Source organism: Artemia franciscana, chromosome 8, assembly GCF_032884065.1.
Source record: "Artemia franciscana chromosome 8, ASM3288406v1, whole genome shotgun sequence".
Classification (NCBI taxonomy): Eukaryota; Metazoa; Arthropoda; class Branchiopoda; order Anostraca; family Artemiidae; genus Artemia; species Artemia franciscana.
The window spans coordinates 20,457,762-20,469,911 of NC_088870.1; the positions used below are offsets into that span (position 1 = coordinate 20,457,762).

General features: G+C 35.9%; 1 protein-coding gene across 1 annotated transcript in view; it reads left to right on the top strand.

Annotated features, from left to right (window-relative positions):
• The window catches only part of LOC136030113 (uncharacterized), a 115,462-nt gene extending 109,627 nt beyond the window's left edge, over positions 1–5,835 (top strand). The window contains exon 16 of the mRNA XM_065708789.1: positions 106–5,835. Within this exon, the coding sequence (XP_065564861.1) occupies positions 106–2,785 (2,680 nt within the window). The 3' untranslated portion in view covers positions 2,786–5,835. The remainder of the gene's footprint in view (positions 1–105) is intronic.
• The last annotated feature ends 6,315 nt before the right edge of the window (positions 5,836–12,150 follow it).

Below are 12,150 nucleotides of genomic sequence, written 5' to 3' on the forward strand. Positions count from 1 at the left end.
TGCTATCCTGTGCTTTCGTACATTCTTCCTGTTCACCTTCCCTGTCTGTTTGCTTATGAGATCATCCCAACTACTAGCTGTTCTAATGATTCTCTCTTTTTATAGACGAAACGTTCCTCAGCGGCCAGACATTTTGCCAATTCATGTACTGACAAGTGAAAGGCGGGCAGATCAAAGCTCAAATGAGAAACCTAAGGGAAATCCGGATTCTTTAAGAAAAGGAATGTTTGGAAAGTTTAATGGTTTTACTTTGTCTCCTTTAAATGAACAGCCCGAAGAGCGAACTCCGACGCCAGTCGAATCTCCGAAACACAACATCCCTCTACAGAATTCTAGAGTTGCTTTTCTTACTAGTGCTTTTGACAAGAAGAACGTTGATAATAGACCCATGGCAGCCACAAATAAATCTTCAATAAATAGTGCTTCAAGTATGTTTGGTGATAATAAGGTTGCCGTTGTGGCTCCAAGTAGACCAGTGATTAGTAGCCCAGTTTTGAATCATTCTACCAATGGAAAAAATTCTGGAACTCTACCAGTCCGTCCAGCACCACAAGTGCCGAAAGAGAGAAAAACGGAATCACCGACTAGCCAACCGCTCCTTGAAACTGTTAAAGTGGATTCTCGTGTTGAAGTAACTGTAACTAGTGTTAATCCTTCGCCAAGAATAGAGAAAAAGCAAAGGCCGGTTTCATCTCCAACATCTTTCTTTGTGAAATTGCCGAAGGAAGAGGAAAGTAAGTCAGGGGAAAGAGAAAGTAAAATCTTCAATAATCCTTTTTTTCAAAGGTTCTTCCGCTCAGACCCTAAACAAGAAAATGAAAAATGTTTAAAGAATGAAGGAGAAGGTACTTTTAAGAAAAATATTAAAAAAATCGATCGACAAAGTTTAAGAAACTTGGATATTTCCTCTCCAATCACTCAGGATGTCAACTTATCAGTCAAAGTTATGCCCGTAAGAGCTGCGCCAGAACCTCCCAGGGACACAATTGATGGTAACGTCAATCGAGTTCGTTTTAGCAGCAATATTTGCGAATCTGAAGATGAGAATCCAAGGTCATCTGTTGAAAGAACTAACAGCATGCGTATCTCAAATGTTACAACAAAGCCAAAGATTCCAAAATTTGGAAGCATGCGAAAGAGTCAGCGACCTGTGTCTATGCCATCAGCAAGGCCTAAGTCTCCACCACCAAATCCACCTGCACCACCAGTGAGCACAATCCCGCGGAAAGATAACTACTTTATTAAAGAAAGTTCTCCGGAATATTTATATGACGACTGTCTCTCCAAAAAGGATCTAATGAATTCAGAAGACGCGGAAAACTTCTATGAAAATATCGATGAAAAATCTGGAGAATCAAGATTCACTGACGAAGATAATTCGTCTGCAAGTAGTAACGATGGACTCTTATCAGAAATTGTGTCTGAATTAAGCAGAAAAGATAATGTTTATGCCACTTCTATGAAAAAAACAGGTTGTAATTCTCCTGAAGCTCTTGAAGGGAAGATTGCTTTCTCTGGTGGAAAGGCGAATCCTTGGAAAGCTACTAAAGAAGAGGAGCCTCCCTCTAAATCTTTTGGATCTGCTATCTCTTCCCCTTCTTCAAAGTCTCCAAATACTGTGAAATCTTCATCGGTAGCTACTAATTCGTCTATAACACCTAATAAGTTTTGTATATCCTCTCCTAGTAGCAGTGCGTTAAAATATTCAACAGTAAATAAGCCCCTGTTCAAAACTGCAGAGCCTGTGGTTACGCAGAACTCCAGTTTTATTTCTACAAACCCTAAGTCGTCTTTTTCCGCAGCAACAAACAGAATCAGAGCTAATAGTCCTTCAACAGTGACCAGTTTACTGAATAATTATTCAGGCACTAAAACTTTAGCGGCATTATCTACTTCTCCCTCCCTAACTGGGAATGTGAACAGTTCACAGCTACAAAATGACCGGAACCCAACCTTGAGTTTTAATGAAAATTCCCCAGTTGTGTCTAGTTCAGGTAGTCCAAGTACAATTTCTCTGAAAACACCAGTCTGGCCCAAACTAGCATCGATGCCGTCTAGTGGGAGTGTCAGCACTTCCTTACCTAGCGTTATGAGATCATCCACACCTTCTGCTACGGATGCTATTTCTTCCTTATCCAATTCTGGTGCCCCTTTTAGTTATTTAAGCTCCAATCTGAAGTTAACAACCCCACTTGCAAAGCCTATAGCAACAATTACACCAAACGCTGCCTATTCTACCAGTGTCTTTACATCAAGACCAAACTTACAAGCCACTCCAAGTAAATTGACGACTTCTGTTTCTGTAATATCTACTCCTGCTTCCCTTGCCGCTTCTCTAGTCAAAATACCCCCTCCTTTGCCTTCAGTTGGACCTGTGGCAGAAGTTGTGACCGGCGTTGGCTCGATTAAGGTTGAAAGACCTGATTATACTAGTCAAGTTGAAAGTAAACCTGTAACAAATACGACTGTTACGTTTTCTGTTTCGGCACCCGTCGTAGCAAGTCGTAAAGAAGGCATTGGCCTTTCTAAAGTTCAGCCTAATTCTGATAAAGCTAATAAGATATCCAATAGACCTTCGCAAGGTCGTGTAACATCCCCTCCGAGAATTACTACAAAAGGAACAACTCCAAATGTATCTAGGCCTCTAACAACGAATGCCGGGAAAACTACGACCAAAACAGTTGCTTCAAAGTCTAGTGGAGCTTCAAAGCCTGCGAGTGGTATCAAAAAGCCAGGCTCAAATGTTCAGTCAAAAATTGACACAGGCCTTAGAAAGAACTTGTAAAGGTCATTGTTAAACTGTGTAGCGAATACATTTTTAATAATTTATATATGCCGAGAAAGGAGGGTTTCTTTTACTTTTCCAACGTATTTTGTCCTTAGAAAGTTCCAAATGTAAGGTGAAAATTCTGTATTCCACTGAAGTTTTTCGAGGATCCTTGAAGTGAAACAATTTGGAAATTAATGTACATCGGGAATGTTGCTTTACCCAACCTTTATTATTCCTATTTGATTTTTATTAGTTTTCAGAGTATTTCTGGTGTTACGTTTGCTTTTGTGAGTGGACTTATGAAGATATTGCCTCCTGGTGAAAAACATTTTTTTTTTCGTGGACGCTGCAAAGGAATGCAGTAGTTAAATTGTTCTTAGACGTACTACTTTTTAGGCAAATAGGCAAAGGAATGGTTTAGCGTGACAAGCTTGATTTCCATTTTACATATTACAATTAAATTTATTCCTGACTAATGAATATTAGGGAGAGATGTGCAAGCAGAACAGTCTTTTAATGGTAAGTTAGTAGAGTTTCTTTTTTTTTTTTTTGATTCTCGAGTCACGTTGGAACCAAAAAGATGCTTGGCAATAGAATTTAAATTTCAAATAGTGAAATCTAAAATAAAAAATCCGGCCTTAAATGTTGTAAATTAAAAAAGAAACGATTATCCATTCCTTTTTTTCAATTTATATTTATTTGGAAATTTTTTAGCAGGCTTGGTATTCAGCTGCCATGCTTAAAATAATTTAGTCGTTGTATTAGGCGTCATGATGCGTGCATTCAAAGATTTTACTTTATAGTGATCAAATTTGTCCACCGTATTCAAATACATTATCTTAGAGTATGTCATAGGAATCGGTGTTCATTTATACTTTTCCATAAAGTCTATTTTACAGCATCCAATAATCCCCTAGATAATCTAAATGCCAAAAATTTGGATTTTCTAGTATTATTTTTAAATATATAGCAACCCAGAACATACCCAAAAACTCTGCAAAACTTAGCTTGTCTAAGGAATGGCTTGATATCTCTTATTTATTGAATTTTGAATTGATCCAATTTATTCTTTTGTTTATGAACAAATGTAAGTCAATGCTCCAGTTTATGGTTATATCTCTTTGTATATATTCCAATATTCCTGTGCAGTCATGGTTCTATTTTCCTTTCTTTTTTCTTTTAATACTCTTACTTTTTTCGACAAAGCTAAGAGTGACTAGTATCATGTCTTAAACTTTGCTAAACCGGTCGTACATTATAATGCATATTTTTTGTCTTTTTTTGTACCATCGCTACTATCTATGGAGAATTAAATTCTAGCTTTGCCCTAAAAATTTGCTCTCTTTTATCTCGTTATTAGAAAGTTATTCTTTTATACACTGTTTATGATTGCTCTTTCAAACTTTTGATATCACATTATTTTTCTCCTTAAAGAGGCTCTTATATTAGCTATATTATTGCTAAATAGGATGTCGAGAAAGAACCCGATACTTGAAAGGCATGTATTCCAAAAAAAATTGGTACTAATATGGCTACTCTAGCTGCTGTGTAGCATGGCTCAACATACCGAGTAATGTAAGTGAGTGTTCCCAATATGAGAGGCCGGGTCTTGTTTTTTTCAATGATTTTTTAAAGTGAAAAAGATTCTTCTAGTTTATCTTTATCCTTGTTCACATTTGCAGATGCATGTTTACTTTATAGTAGGTAATAGAACCTGTGGCCGTAATTCGGACCAAACATGTTTCAGTTCCTCTAGCTTCAAGTCTATGTGCAGTAACCTTATGTACTGTTTATTAAAATGAAGCCACTTTGTTCACTATTCACTGCAATTTTAACCGTTTTTTTTTCTCATCTTAATCTTTGACTAAAATAACTTTTAATATGAATCTTTGAAAATGTAAGAAATGTTTCATTTTGGGCAAAGCGCTATTTGGCCTTTGAAATGGAATTCAGTTTTGTCTGATCTCTTCCTGTTACTCCAAAATCAAGACACATTGGGATTGTATCTTTTGAACGATTGGATTTGAAGTAGCTTGGGTATATGCAAAATTATAGTATTTACACGGTCTTAGATCATAATAAATGAAAATGAGGTGCTCATTACCTCAGATTTCGCTAGTCTGTTCAATAAGGGCAATGGCAACATCTAAGGTCACTAATTCTTGACAAGATAAGCTGCGGTAATGAGTTTTGATTTTGAACGGCTGTATTTTGAACGGGTTGCAAAGCGGTACTTGGCGGCTTCTTACTATTTTAAACGGCTTGGTAGCAGTTTTGTGAAAATTCATGTTTATTAGGACATCATTTGACTAACTTTTACCTTCATGCTTTGTATTTTAGAATCCCGTAGTCCGTGTAACCACTCTCCCCATAAACACATACCCACACAAAAATAATTTATATTATGTCTTGTTCCGATTCTATCATAATGCTTGGTCATTCCAAAAAATTTGAGAAAGTCAGCATATTTTTCAGAAACCTGCTCGTTTATTTGGCCTTGGGCAAATGGACTAAACTAGAAATTGTTAACTAGAAATCTGCAGCATTAAAGGCAGAATATCAAATCTGAGTTTACATGTTGGAATACGGGAATTTCCGTCGGACTAAAAAAAATTCTATCGGAATGAAAGTGCTGATCCTTAGAATTTGTTATCTGGCTCATTGTTGGTAAGTCAGGCCATCGCCGACTGTGAAATGTAAATCGGTATAATCCTAAAGAGATTGAGTGTATTTTGTTACTCTACTTGGCGCAGCTATTTGTGTAATATTAAAGTAATTAAATTTAGTTCTAAGTTGCTTCATTTGGAAAATTGTACCTTTGTTTTTTTTTGTTTTGTTTTTTTTTTTGTTTTTTTTTACTCATTGTATTGTTTACGATGCTTTAGTAAAGTTTGAATCTCCAAGGTTTTTTTCAGCGTTGCATTAAAATAGCATCCCTTGTGAATGTACTTGTTAAGTTATTTCGTGTATATTTTGGTTGACATACTTTTTACTGCTCTATGTGATTTTTTGTTTCCATTATCCATTATAAGAACAAGAATAAATATATAATAAGTTCGTTCTCCTGAATTATTTATTTTTAGAGCTGCATGCTTCTTAGGGAGTTTTCTATCGAGCATTTTTTAAAAAGGAGTTAAGAATACACAAAAAACATTTTTGGGCTGCCGTTTTTCTGGAGGAGCTCCTTTTGAATTATCTGATAGGAATATGGGGTTATTTTCTCATCTCACCCATGCACTCGAACTATGTTGCTAGAGCTTAGAACTACTGAGCCTTTGATTTTCGTAGTAGCAAGTGATTTGTCTAGAAACTTTAATCTTGGTTCTTCTGTGTGATTATGGAAATGCCAAAGAAGCTTTTTCTTATGATTCTGAAGAAGTTTATCGAATTAGATTATGCCGTAATGATTCGCTATGGATTGAATGATAAAAGCATTGTAGTTTCCCCTCTGACCGTTTTTCACGTAATAAAGAAAGCAAAGGAAATGTCACTATTTACTAGGTTTTGAAGCGTTTAGGTTCTATTTTACATTTGTAGCTAATTTATCACTACTTGTGTTTCCACTATTGGCGTTTCCGTTTCTCTTGGAAAAGAAACTATTATCTAAACAAAACGCAATTTTGATATCGGCACTTGTGGTTTTCTTGATGAGACATTGACTTTTCATTTAGTATGATATGAAATATATTTTCCCCATGTGGCTGTCGATTCTGTTTATTGTAAATTTTTTGGGTTTAAATTCAAAAGGTATGTTTTTTTCTTCTTTTTGTTAATGCTCTATAGACAACTTCGTTTGGCTAGACCAGTGGTTCTCAATCGGGGTCCACATGGACCCCAGGGGTCTATGTAATATTTCCGGGGGTCCACAGGCAAAACACAACAAATTGGGGGTCCACAATGATATTTTGGGGGTCCATGAGGAAAACCAACTCAGAATGCTCTTTATTTTTAAGAATTCAATTTCTACTGAAATATACATTATTTTGAATCGGTTTAGTGACCTACTCGGAATGGATATACCGATTTGAGTTTTCGAAATAGAATTATCTTTGCAAGAGCCCCTCATCGAATTACAAAGTGATGAAATAATATGTACAAAATTCAAAGATGGAAAGTACAATATATGGAAAACAAATGATGTTGCTATAAAGTACCCTTTGCTCTGGGATAAAGCGCAGTTCTGCGTTATTGCTTTTCCTACATCTTATCTTGTTGAAGCGGGATTTAGTCATGTTCCTCAAATTTTATCAAAAGCTCGCAATAGACTTGACATTGTGAAAAGGGGTGATCTTTGACTATCATTAATATCGATATAACCAAATATAAAGAAACTTGTCGAGAAGCATCAACCACAGGGATCTCATTGAATAAACATGCGTTTTCCTTTTTTTAATCACACACTTAATTTCAATTGCTTTTTTTTTTATCCAGTTTACATAAATAATGTTGGATTGAATTAAACTTCCTGAGGAGCTCTACTCTCCATGAGCTTTAGTTGCTTGCCAATCGGAGAACCTTGTAGAAACTTTTAATATTGAAGGTATTATCACAATAATAGTAATAATAATAATTATTATTATATTAGAATATTTTATTTGTATTAAATTAGTTTTCTTTGAAAAATAAAGCTTAATGGTATGCTATTTGTTTGATAATTAAAACCTTAAAATTTATATTAGTGAAGAATAAAAAATTGTTCTTATGTCCAATAGCTGTGAAGGGGTCCACCAAGATAAAAAGAGGGGAAAAGGGGTCCATTGGGAAAAAAAGGTTGAGAACCATTGGGCTAGACGATCAGCTTCTTTTTCTGTATCTTTATAAGATACAGAATGCATTTGTGTATTATATTGACGCATAATGCATTTAATATTGATATACCTAGAGGGGTCTCTAGCCAAAATAATAATTTTGGCTAGAGACCAAGCTAATTAGTGAAAAGGGGGAGCTAATTACTATATCTACGAGCTACTTATTTTTTCCTGATTTCTGTTCTGTTAGAGATTCCAGTTGACGTCTTTATTTCACGATCATTGGATTTACCGCCTGATAGGAAAAATGTTAATAGAAGTGCTATTATTTCATGTTCGTTACTCTTGTTACCTTTATTCATATCGTTTGTTTTATTCCGTCTAATGAAAGGTGGGGCAAGCATATAATACTGGATGATGAAAATTCCAAAGGTGGCGCAAGCATTTAGCCTAATACCGGCTCATGGAAATTGTCGCAAATATCAATTGAAAACTCAAATTATGTGGAAAATAACCTATCCAAATTAATCGGGTTTAGAAGAACTCTTATTTCTGTTTTGTGATCCCCATATCGGACAAAGATTCCAAGTTTCAATTCCTTATCATTTTAGACCCGAAAACCGCAGATCACCCAAAAAAAAATAGTAGTGGTGCTCCGCAGCCTAAATATGAAGAATGCAGGTCATGGATAATAGGACTTCTTGCCCTCTTTTGTTCCAAGAACCGCTTCTGAAAACCAGGTAAATAGCCATGACTCATCTTCGACTTTTGCATAAGGGAGAAGGGGAGTTTCTTCCGGGAAGCGCCGTAGGAACTTGTTATACATTACAAGAGGATTTTCACCAGTCACTTGGGGCCATATCATTTCTGGTTGAGAACCCCCTGGACTAGATATTTCAAGGTGACCTATCGAGTCCCAAGGAGGGCTTCCGTAATATTGAGTTTATCCAACAGGTTGCGTTTGTTATGTTGGAGCGGAACTTCATTGTCGACTTTATTGAATATTGAAACCAAAACCTGGCCTTCGAATGAATTTAAAGAAAACGAAATTGTGTAAAATGTTCTTTTTGAAGTTCTGTAGGTATCGCTCATGCTCTTGAACCTTTAGAAAAGCTGGGTAGAGTATTACTTACACTTTCCTCATTTTTTCAATTAAATGTTGTTGGCAATTTGGATCAAGGGCGTTGCTGAGGAATTTTGTCTTTAAATTTAACCTGGATGATAGAATGACGTTGCTAATGCGTTAGTGCCTGTTGTCTACACACTTGCGTAGTGTCGCAGTAGAGTGTTACTTTTTCTTAATGATCAAGCTCTCCTCTGCCTGAACCTTGCATCCATATTTCAATTTTTTAAGAGACTGCAAGATAATGAGTTTCTTTCTTTTGGGAGGCAAGAAAAATAGATGAAAGTACAGAATTTTGTCAAGAGCCTTTCTGAAGTTTTCGTCCCATCTTTGCCATTCCTTTTTTTCCTGAATGTAGATACTAGGTTTTTCAAATTCGAGTCTATCCGTACAGGTTTGGGACTTCAAACCGTCGAAAACCGTTTGTTCTGCTAAATAATGGGTTGTTTCTCAGAAAGTACATGCGAGGATGCATTCTGGCTACGCCATTAGACTTGCCGTGTCAAGATTAGGTAAGCTCTTTGCTTTTTTTACATCTTGGTTCCTGCACCAAGTGCCTGATCAACACTAGCGTCAATTGATACATAAAGTCATGCATAACAAATATTTCTTTGACTTGTTGAGGCACTAGGAAGAGAGAGGCTGGTGAGTTAACATTGTGTCTTCTTTCACCCAATATTTGTGCAATTTTAGCTAGTCCCTCACAACGGTTCACGAAGAAGTCTCGACTACCAAGAGAATTAATCCTCAGTATTTTTAACCATTAAGCTTTAGCTTGCCTAGCGTCTCATATTTTTATGCACCATGGAAAAAAATGGAAATGCTACAACGAACGCTTAGGATAGGCATAAAACACTGGACTTGTTGATAACGATGCAGCAGCCAAAACGGGCCCGGAAGAGGCCGGAAGAGGGGGCACCGGCTCATAGGGCACTTTTTGATCTGATCAAGGAAAATTTGAACCTTCATTTTCCAGCTCTGAAACGCGCTAACATTTAGAGTGGGGAGTAGGCGTGGCTTCGTTCGGAGATCGATATGGATAGAAGAGGGGGCGGATGTAATGACATGGGAAAGTCCCTCATCCCTTAGAAACATTTATAGGTGACCTTACCCGTATAAAACAGTTTTGAGTATTCATTTCAAACTCCTACAAGGTTTTTAGACAAGAAGAAGCGGCCTAGTCTGAGAACCTTCAAAAGGTGGCTAGAACTTTATGACGATACCAGTGGACATCTCCGTTCGGAGCTTTGAATGCCAAAAGCAATACCTGTGTGTGGTATCTGGGAACTTTCATATTTAGTATTTTGTGCAACGCATCTTTTGTTGATTTTTCATTTGTTATATAATATAGTACTTCCAATATCGACACAACTATAGTATGAAGTTTTGACTTAAATGTTTCTATAAATTGTGTGGTTGAAGCATGGCGACGTTTTTTTTTGTTTTTTTTTTAATGACTAGAAAGGCATTTATTTATTTATTTATTTTTCTAAATTTTTTTTATTTCCCTAGAGATCCCAAATTGAAGAAAGCATAGCTTGTCATGTTTAGAAGGGAGGATCCAGTGAGCTATTAAGAAATGTATATGTTTTTAGGCTACGAACTCGTCTTTTTTGTGCTGTCACATTGTCACTTTTTGTTCAAAGTTGCAATATTTGTTTTGCATTGATTCCCGTTTGTTAACAGATTTATAGTCACTACCATATTAATGTTCTTATCGAAGGAATGAAGAATAATTCAAATTTCACAGTACAGTTGCTATTCAGTGCAACAAAAAGCTCATTATTGTCATGTCTATGGTTCGACATCGTAGGGACTATGTTCAATATAGTTATTTTATGAGCACTATGAAAATTATTTACTAGACAAATCTTTTTTACGCACACACGCAGGAGAGGAAAAAATAGAGGTTGAAAATGAAAAAAAAAACGAAAAACATTACTCTCCTAACTCATATACTACAAAACATTCGTTGTTATTAACCGAATTTGTTAACACTACATTTTTGTCTGCTATATACAAACACAGTTTACAAGATGCCTAGCCAAACGGGACAATCACCTTGAAGATGTATTTAACTATGCCTGAACCTAGGCCCATGCTGGTTACCCTTAATGAGAACGGGACAAGAATGGCTCAGGGCACTTGGTGTGTCTAAAGCGGAATAACCAAAACATTTTTTTTTTTAACTATAGTAAACACTTTCAAAATGCGGCGACACATCCTTGGCTGAGAACGTTTGAGCGTTTATGTTTACGCTAAAGTTTGACTCTTTGCCACAATTCTAATTTTTAAAACAATTAAAAACTTTAGCGTAAAGAGCGAGGGATTGCGGAGGGGAAACCCCGTTTCATATAAGGAGTAATTTCTGTTCGTTTTAAGTTTTAATGTCGCTTCTTACTTTCAGTTAAAAAAACTAGTTTTTTTATTTAATTTTTAGATAAAATGTTGCCTTCTAATTAACTAAACTATTTTAATTAGCCTGAATCATTAGTCCTTGTCCAATAGTAAACTTAATATGAAACTGTAAATAATCAGAAAATTTTGAAGATTAAAAAAAATTAAATAATGTTATTGAAAAATAAACCATAACAAAAAAAAATACCTATCATAATTAAGTACATTTTTATCTAGTGCAAATTTTGAACTTTGAGGGGGACGTGTACTAAGAGCCACTCCTGGATCCGCCCCAGATTAAAACTCGAAATAAAAAATTGCGTAGAACAATCAACTGAAACAAACCCAAACCTTGAAAAGATTTAAATTAAGATAAAATTTATTCATAGTGAAATACACATACAATACAATAATACACTTCCAGAGGCTCCGTGGCCTGTAAGGAAACGCAAAACATTGAATTGAATTTGGTCTTTTATAAGAATTATTCATATTGAAAAGCACATACGATAATACAATATACTAATCTTTCAAGGCCTCCTTGGCCTGTACAGACACAGTAAACGTTGAGTTAAACACAGTCCTTAAACAATGAAAATTTATTTATAATATTTGTTCATAATGAAATGCACATGCGCTATTCAGATACCCTCCCCCCCCCCCAAGGTTCCTTGGCCAGCAAGAACACACTGAAATTTGAGCGAAACTTACCTTTTAAACATTGAACTGTGTACCTTGTAATAGCACAATGGATAAATCCATGCTTCTCATCTTGGAGAACGCAGTTCGGTCCTGCCTGTTGCAGGAAGCATCTTTAGAAAACCAACGATGATGAAAAAATTCGTTTATCATTTATTTCAGATAAAAACTCGATTTTAAAGATCGATCAATTCTGATATTACCAGTGCTTTTCAGAGACAGACAGTGAATGCATGCTTGGAGGGGTTGCTGAAAAAATTTGGGCTGCTCATTAGTATTTTTAACCTCTCTTACCCTGCAAACAGCAAAATTTTTACCTTCTTGTAGGCTAAGTGTCCCGAAAATTACACCCTGGATCTAAACCTAGTACTACTACATTAAATTTAAAGATGATTTTAATGCTTATGTAGGGA